The sequence below is a fragment of the Coffea arabica genome, chromosome 10e, assembly GCF_036785885.1.
Source record: "Coffea arabica cultivar ET-39 chromosome 10e, Coffea Arabica ET-39 HiFi, whole genome shotgun sequence".
NCBI classification, from domain to species: domain Eukaryota; kingdom Viridiplantae; phylum Streptophyta; class Magnoliopsida; order Gentianales; family Rubiaceae; genus Coffea; species Coffea arabica.
In genome coordinates, this window is record NC_092328.1 from 8,315,333 (window position 1) to 8,324,488 (window position 9,156).

A 9,156-nucleotide genomic window follows, 5' to 3' on the forward strand; every position below is an offset into this window, starting at 1 on the left:
TTTATAGAATAATATTCTTCATAAACTTTAATATAGATTTAAAATAATCTTTGTAAGATGTGTTTTTAAAATTTTCAAAATTTTTAAAAACTATCATCCTTTCCATCCTCTCTTACCTGCTAACTATTTATTCGCTGCCTTCTACAACTTTCAAACTTCTTACCACAGTGTTATCATTCATGTCATATCCTCACAATTCGATCCTTTTTTCTCCCATCTCTCTCCTTCCAATGTTGTAGTAGTTCACCTTCCTTTTTCGACTTTTTCCACTGCTCTTTAACTTTTCGCTATTCTCTTTCCCTCGCCTCTAGGTTTCCATCCTTGCCACCCAATTGCCTATTCTTTTCCCTTCACCTCCTCCCAAAACCCTTTAAATACATATTTTGTTTTTTTAGACTAGTAGTACTTTATTTTTTATTTAGTGATTTCATAATTTAGAATTCACTAATGGTAGCATTATTGATATTTTAAACCCCTGACCAATGAATATTATTTCCTTTTTGTTTTCTATATGAGTTGTCCTTTTAGTAAGGATTACTAAGTTAAAGGGTAAAATATTGTTATTTACTTTTTTAGTTTCAGTGATTTCAAATCAAATTCCTATATAAGTGGGCTACTTCTTACTTTTAAATTCAAAAGACATGAAAGGATATATAACAATTTAAAAAAATTTAAAATTCTATATAAAAAAAGGGAATGAGGAGTTATAAGCATTCCGATTTAACCATCCTAAAAACCCTCTCTATAATACATATAGATATAGATTTTTGTAATACTAGGAAAGATTGAAGAAGTGCCCTAAATCGTTATAGAATAGATAGGCGTAAAGAGTTAAAAGAATTCTTTTGACAAAGCTATACATATGGGTTTGGAAATATAGGATTTACAAAATTGGAATTTAAGTGTAATTACTAGGAATTTCAAATTATAAAAGGTTTTTGTCTAAATACTTTACTCACAAAGGTCCATACAAATATCGCTGTTAAGAATTGTAACTTAAGAAGTCATGGCTAGGTTTTCCATGTCTTGTATTTGTTAAAAAACTCGTTGAGTACACCCACCAATCCAACCTTGTCACATAAGCAAAGTTCCATTTACTCTCTATATATCTCATAAATTCCTTCCAAAATCCATTCCCACGTATCTCTTTTTTTTTTTGGGGTCAATCGGCAATATTTGTTCTACTCTTACTCCTATTTTAACCTATTTTAGGGTGATGGTCCAACGGGGTCATTCCCAAATCTAACTTTGCTTTATTTTTCAGTTTTCTTGTTACTCTCCAAATGTTGATCCTTTTTTCTTTTCTTTTCCTCCAAATCTATATCTTCTTAGTTTTTTTTTTCTTTTCTATTCCCCCAAATCTATATCTTCTTAGTTTTTTTTTTCTTTTCCTTTTTACAAACTCTTAAAACAACCAAACTGGCTAATTCAGCATCACCTTTAGAGACTCTAATTTTAGACTAATAATAAACTACCTCTCACACTTTTGATTTATGTTAATTTATACCCAACTTTTTCATTTTTTAATATTTTTTGTATATTTTGGATAATTACTTACCAGATTTTAATAAGTATACAAAAAGATAGAAAAATTAAAAACTTAAGTATAAATCAACATAAATCAAAAGTGTGAGAGGTACGTAGTCTATTATTAGTCTAAAATTGGAATCTTTTAAGGTGATAATGAATTTTAGCCAGTTAGGTTGTTCTAAGAACTTGTAAGGGAAAAAAAAAAAGAATGAGACATCTAAAGATTTGAGGTGGAAAAACAGAAAAAGAAATAAGGAGCGTTTAACTGAAAATAAAAGAACGGTAGGGAGAGTTAAGAAACTAGGAGTTTTAAGGAATTAATGAGATACAAATTAAGTGAGACTTTGCATATATGGTGAGACTATCTTGGTAAGTATATTTAATGGGATATCAGGATCATCCTTCCCCTTTCCAAATATGAAGTGAGCTAATTATGCACGATAAGGTAATGGGGTTATCAAACACCCGGAAATAGCATATTTTGCATATTTTTAATTAAAAAATGAAAACAAAAGCATCTGTTCCATATAGGATTTCTTTTTTGTCATCAACGAGAATTGTACAATTTGAACCATTAAAACCCTTCCTCTACTTTTTTGTTTGTTTCAACTTTCAAACAAACAAAACTAAGGATTGGTCGAATCGAAGGAATGTGCTTAGAACAAATCATAGGACTAGGAGTATTACTAAGAACACAGGGATGAGTTTAAACCAATCAAGAAACTTTATTCTTAAAACTATTACTAGGTTCTATTAGGATCGAGTTGTTTGTCATACTCCATCTGTCCCATTTTGATAGTTCTAGTTTTTTTTTTCCACATAATTTAAGAAAAAATAGTTAACTTTGTTAGAACAATAAATTTAGGTTGCTATTTTCCTAAAATACCCTTACATTAAATAGAGTACAACTTTATATTAATTATTCATGAAAACTTGAATTGATGGTTTATGAGAACTTGAATTGATAATCAAGAAAGAATCAATCCTCATTTTACATTATTTCACATTTTGGCTTGAAAGAATAACAAAGCTGGCTTTTCATATATCAATCTGTTTTAAAAAATCTAAATGTATTAAATGGGGTAGGTTAACAATCTATATTAAATAAGATAATTTATACTAATAACAACCTACATTGAATAAGGGTATTTTAGAGAAATTAAAAGATAACTATATTTTTCAATTGGAAAGTGGACTATAATTTGGAACAGACGAAAAAGGAAAACAGGCCTATCAAAGTGGGATGGAGAGAGTATTTTATTTTCAGTTTTCTTGTCCCGAAAGACCTAGATCAGTCTCAAGGCTGCAACTTATAAATTCCACCCTATTCTTTTTTTACTTATCTTTTCACTTGATCTTGCGATGTATGTACCATACTTCTTTATCTTTCCCTTGATATTGCAATGTGCAACCTGCGGAAGAGTCATCTCTATGTATCATAGCAGCAGCCTTATTGGTGAGACTCAGTCGTTAGGGGTTTTAGTTCGTATAATCATCAGAACTCCTTAAAAATCTGACGCACAACTTCAGAAGTTTCTCTGTTCTTTGTCGAGAAATATAGTCGTTCAAGTTTCTTGTGTTTTTCTTTTGATCTCTACGTTGCAAAATATCAAATTTATCCTAAGAACTGAATTAGACCAGTACACAAATGAAAAAAAAATGGACTTTATAACCTCCAGTCATCTATTTGTTTACAGATAAAAATTAAATTATGTACTCTTTTCAGGTGAAGCATCTTTGGAGCTGTGGTCTGGTTTGCGTCAATCAATTAGACTTTGCCTGGTAAACTGTCTAATTTGAGTATGGTCTAAGTCCTTTAGGACCATCGATGCCTTAGCTCATGACCATTTAGGTGCATTCTGACCCTCAAGGATCCTAAACTACAAGAGTTGTAAAATCCGTCAACGAATCACCAACAGTCCATACAAGAACAACATCCATCCTTGAAATGATGAAAGCAACCTGGATCTCGTAATACAATTTCAACCCCCGCTTCTTTTGAAATAGCCTTGACAAAACTATGGCAATTTTGACAGACACGCCCATTTTTACTCACGCGAATTGTTTGCCCTGCTACTCTATTGATAAGACCAAATGAGACAGCCAAGAGTTCACTATGTCCAATTGGATCACATTCTCTCTCTTCGTACACATCATGGAGACTAAAATCTGCACTCTGAAATCCTTCTGCTTTTACCCTCTTCTGTAAATTCTGTAGTTCAGAGTACACACTTTCTGATCGTGGGTGAGATGCATCCCCTGTCTTGAAGACATGAATCTTGTTTTTGAACTCAATCCAACTATATGCTTTTCTAGGCCTCAAATCCATATCCTTAATTGTCTCACTATATTTATCTGCCATGTCCCAATTTTTGTGATGTGCGTACCAGTTCGATAACAGAACATAATTCTCTGCATTAAGAGGCTCCAAGTCACAAAGCTGCTCAATAACTGCTTTTCCTCTAATGGTGTTCCACTGTACCCTGCACCCATCGAGTAATGCTCTTAACACTTCCCCTTGCCTTGAGATTTTCCTCTCCTCAATAAATGCCTTCACATCATCAAAGAGACCAGCACGGGCTAGAAGTGCAACGATCAAGGCACAATGTGCAACCTTAGGCGATCTAATGCAGTTAAAGTAATACCGACCTTCTTCAACCATGCGGGCAGAGTAACAAGCATAGATGACTGCAGCCAAAGTCATCTGATCTGCTTCTAGTCTTGAGTTCTCCACCATTTCGTGATACAAATCCACCCCAACCTTTCCTTGTCCATGTAAACTATGACCCAAGATCATAATGGTCCATGAAATAACATCCCTGTCTTTCATTGCAGCAAATACTCTTGAAGCATACTCAATGGACCCTGATTTGACGTACATGTCCATCAGAGCATTCAGGACAGTTACGTTCATGTCAATCCCATTCCTTATCAGATGGCCGTGAATTTCCTTACCATTCTTATTTGCAGCCACTCGAGCACAACCTGGAAGAACACTAGAAATTGCAAAGGCATCAGCTCTTATCCCATCACCAATCATTAACCGAAACAACTTGAGACCCTCATTGAACCCTCCCTTTTTCACATACCCATTAATCATCGCAGTCCAAGAAATGGCATCTTTGCACCTCATCCCATCAAACACTGCCCGCGCATCTCTGATACTACCACATTCAATGTACATTTTCACTAGAGCATTCCCTACCAAAATATCGATATCCAACCCAAAATCCTTAGCAATCTGATGAATACGCCTCCCATCACGCAACGATTTCAACGTCCCACAAGCAGTAATAACAGTAACCAGTGCAACAGCATCGACAATTTTACCCCCATGATCTATCATTTCGTTAAACAAGTCAATCGCCAGTTCAGGCTTATTCCTTTTCACATACATGCCAGCCAGCAAAGTCCACGCTACAGCATTATTTCTGTCGAAATTGGCAGTCTTAAAATACCATTTTGCAGCGTGGACGCCCTCCAGCTGACCATACAAATCAACTATGGCCGACGTGACATATGCATCAGAAACGAACCCAAACTTTATAACATGGCAATGAAGCTGTTTGCCCAATGACAAGTTACCTAAAAGCCGCGAAGCTGCAAGAACCCGAGGCAGAGTATGGCGGTCAGGCCTGACGCCAAGCAAAAGCATTCGCTGGTAAGTGGAAGTGACTTGTCTTGGGTCCCCATTTGTTAAATGAGTCTGGATAACGTTGTTCCATGCGAAAGCATCCCACAGAGGAATTTCATCAAACAGTTGGTGGGTCTGAGTTTTGGTAAGCTTAGAACTAGCAACTGAGCTGCATTTGCAGCGACTGACATGGGTTTGGTTTGGAATGATGGGAAAAGGCTGGTTTAAGGGTGGACTTTCAGGTGATGTTGAGGAGAAGAGATAGTGGGTTTGGGTGGATGTTGATGGAAATGCGATCACATCCATATTGAATGTTATCTCAGCTGCAGGACTCAAATTTTGTGGTTACATGTGTAAAGTAAAGTCCCTTCGGGGACATCCGATAAAATTGGAAAGATACAGGTGTAACGTATAAGGACAAATTCAAATTGCACAAGGTTATCTGAATACAAAGGCTCGGTCGATGCATCTTATGTGGCTTAGCAAATTGTCCGGTTACGGGTGATAACTGTCTGGAAGGGCTTGCTTGGCATCAAGCCAAGTGCAACTCATTACTATTAGTTTTTTTTTTTTTTTTTTTCGTTTAGGATATCTCAATCTTTCGGCCAGACTAATCTCCTAAGATCGTGTAGAATTTTATTCCAAAAATACAAAACGAGATAAAATACGAGAATCGGTCTTGATTAAAATGAGCAATAATATCTTGAAGAAAACCTTTTTGACAGTTATCATCATACCGACCCCATAATTTTCCTTCTTCACTTGGCATCTCCATTGGTACCTGTGCAAGCATAATAGAAAGCTGAGAATTTTTTTGAGATTTCAAATGAGAATGATCAAAAGAAATAGAAGTTCTCCTGCAAACCAGGACCAAAACCTCAAGAACCAGATGCTGAAGAGAGGCCAAAACCTCAAGAACCAGATACTAAACTAGCAAAACAAGAATGTGAAGAACTTTTCAAATTTGGTCTCATTGAAATATCTGATTCTCAGTGGGCATGTCAAGCATTTTATGTCAACAAGAGGTCTGAACAGGTAAGAGGTAAGATGAGATTGGTAATTTACCAACCTCTTCATATTTTCCTTCTTGATGACAAGTTTCCAATTCCCAATAGATTTACATTTTTTGCTCAGATATCCAAAGCAAAATGGTTTTCAAAATTTGATCTTAAATTTGGATTCTGGCAATTGGGAATTCACCTTGATGATAGGCACAAGACAGGCTTTTGTATTCCAAATCATCATTTTCAATGGAAGGTCATGCCTTTTGGTCTCAAAACGGCACCTTCACTTTTTCAAAAAGCCATGACAAAAATTTTTCAGCCTATCTTACATTCTGCATTGGTTTATATTGATGACAATCTTCTTTTCAATAATACTCGGGAAGAACATTTTCAATTGCTTAATGATTTTCATAATATTGTTAAGCAATATGGAATTATGATTTCTGAAAAGAAAATGATTTTGGCAAAACAAGAAATTTCTTTTCTTGGAATGAAAATTTCCAATGGAACATGTACACCTGAACAACATGTTGGACATTCTATCAAAGATTTTCCAGAAAAAGACTTGACAAAAACACAGGTGCAACAATTTCTTGGAATTGTCAATTATGTTCGGGAATTTATTCCCAAAACAGCAAAGCTCGAGTGGCTGTGGGTCTATTTAAGATTTTTTCATATTCTTTGAAGATTCAATAAAATATGAGGCTTCACACTCAAGAAGTTTTGAGAGTTGGCATTCTTCACAAACGGTGCAAACATCAAAATAGATGTATCCAGATATAGGATCTTGAAAAAAGAGAATTTCTTAATTCCATTTCTTACTGCAAGAATCTCCTTGAAAATGGAATGATAGTGTTGTTCTGAAACTTTGAATTTTTCACTTGCAAATCCACAACAATGTCTGGTTCCTTGTTTATCCTCTTCAAGAAGTACAGCTCCCCAATATTTGTCACTAGCATCAGTTTGAAGTATCTTTTTCCCATCAGTTGGTATGTGTAAAGTTGGAAGATCCAGAAGCTCTTTCTTCAAATTTTGGATTGCTTGGGTTTGAGAAGATCCCCATGGAGGAGGATTCTTTTTTAGCATTTTAGTCAAGGGACTAATATGCTTTGCTGTTTTGGGAATAAATTCCCGAACATAATTGACAATTCCAAGAAATTGTTGCACCTGTGTTTTTGTCAAGTCTTTTTCTGGAAAATCTTTGACAGAATGTCCAACATGTTGTTTAGGTGTTGATAGGTCATAATTTGTTGCTAAATTTATAATTATTTTTTCCTTGATTTTAGCCAAATATTATTTTAATTGATTGATTCTACTTATATTTGGTATAATGGTGCCAATTGTAGGAAAATGAGCAACATGTAATAAAAGGGGTAATTTTCCAAGAATTATTATCAAGTCTAGAGATGACGGGATTCACGCATGGCAGTTTCCTAATTCAAGCCGAAAACTTACGAAGCATGTTTTCAAATACAGTTGGGAAACATCTTAGATTATGAGGAAATATCTTCTTCTTAGGAAAATTAGGAAGTTCAATGTATTTAGGAAACTAGAAAATAGGAAAAGAAAAGGCCGGCTACCATTTGATTACTACTGCTTAGGAAAGAAAAAAGGAGGCTAGTCTATTTTTATTCCTTCTTTCACGTTTGGAAAGGAACGGTGAGTAGTTGAAGCTGAATAGGAAACTAAACAAACGAGAGGAGAAAAGCCGGATCCCGCGTGATTAAGAGTTGGCTTGCAACATTGACGGATGGGAGATTAATTCATCATGGTCTGCTCCGCAAGCTTCCTCCTAGGGAGGCTTTTACTTGTTAGGCTTTCGATCTTTTCTTTCTTTCAATCAATTGTCGAAGTCAAGTCTTGGGGGCCTCTTTCTCTAACCATTCACATGGATGGTTCTCCATTAATGGAGAACTAACTCTCCAATTCTAGTTAAAGGGACAACTAAGGATTTGGTTCGATAAATACTGTGAGATCTAAATTATTTTAATTGCTTCCTCCATTTATTGGTATTTATATGTTTTCTGCTTTTAATTGTTCTAACTTTTGTGTATGATTGAATAGTGCGCAATATTTAATTATTCACATAGGCTATTTTGCTAATTAGGGGTAGTTGGATCCGTAATTGTTCGATTATCTCTGTCCCGGTAGCAACTGACATAATTGGGTTTATGTCAGGAGAACATACGATCTAACTTAAACAGACCCTCGTAGCGTGTTTGTTAGTTAGGATTGGGCTTTTCTAAACCTTAATGTAATTTAGAAATTAAATCTCACGGTCGTACCTAGGATTGTTTCCGGATTAGAGAAATAGTCAACGGTCGTACCTTGACTATCGATAAATTAAGGAAATGTTGGTTGTTTATCGCGTGCATGACAGCTATAACCAATGTATTAATAAATATTGGAATTATTTGTGAATCAATGATCAGTGCCTGAACCATTTCTGAAGTGCACTCTTGGCTAAAGTTTCCCCAATTATTTTTGTCAATTTATTATTTTTCGCATTTGATTTATTTAATTCATTAGCATTTAATCCCAAAATCCCTCATTATTCTTGACTCGAAAGGAAACAAATTTCTCTCCAGTCCCTAAGGAGACGACCCTACTTGCCACTGTCTACTAGTTAGTGAATTTAGTCAGATAATTAATTATGGTATAACGGATTAAGCAAACTCTTCGGGAACAGGGTAAATCAAGTAATCCATTGTACACCTAAAGTCCCTGCTCCAGTACTTAGAATTGATTATTGACTATTTTTGGTGGTAGTTAGATTTTATTTATTATTATTGCACAGGTTCGGCACCTGTCAATTTTTGGCGCCGTTGTCGGGGACTGGTACCTGATTAATTTGTTTCTTTTTGAGTTCATCTTGTTTTTATTTTTTTTATTTTTCTTTTATTTTTTTATATATAGTTTATGGCTGCTAACATTCCGTATTTTGGTGATAAACTGGATTTTATTTCTAGAAGGGGTTATGAGACTCGT

General features: G+C 35.1%; 1 protein-coding gene across 1 annotated transcript; it reads right to left on the reverse strand.

Moving 5' to 3' along the window:
* Positions 1–3,179: 3,179 nt before the first annotated feature.
* On the reverse strand, positions 3,180–5,703 carry LOC140014937 (pentatricopeptide repeat-containing protein DOT4, chloroplastic-like). The gene has a single exon (XM_072066627.1). It carries the CDS (start codon positions 5,468–5,470, stop codon positions 3,440–3,442), a length of 2,031 nt encoding a protein of 676 aa, XP_071922728.1. The 5' UTR covers positions 5,471–5,703; the 3' UTR covers positions 3,180–3,439.
* Between the last annotated feature and the right edge of the window lie 3,453 nt (positions 5,704–9,156).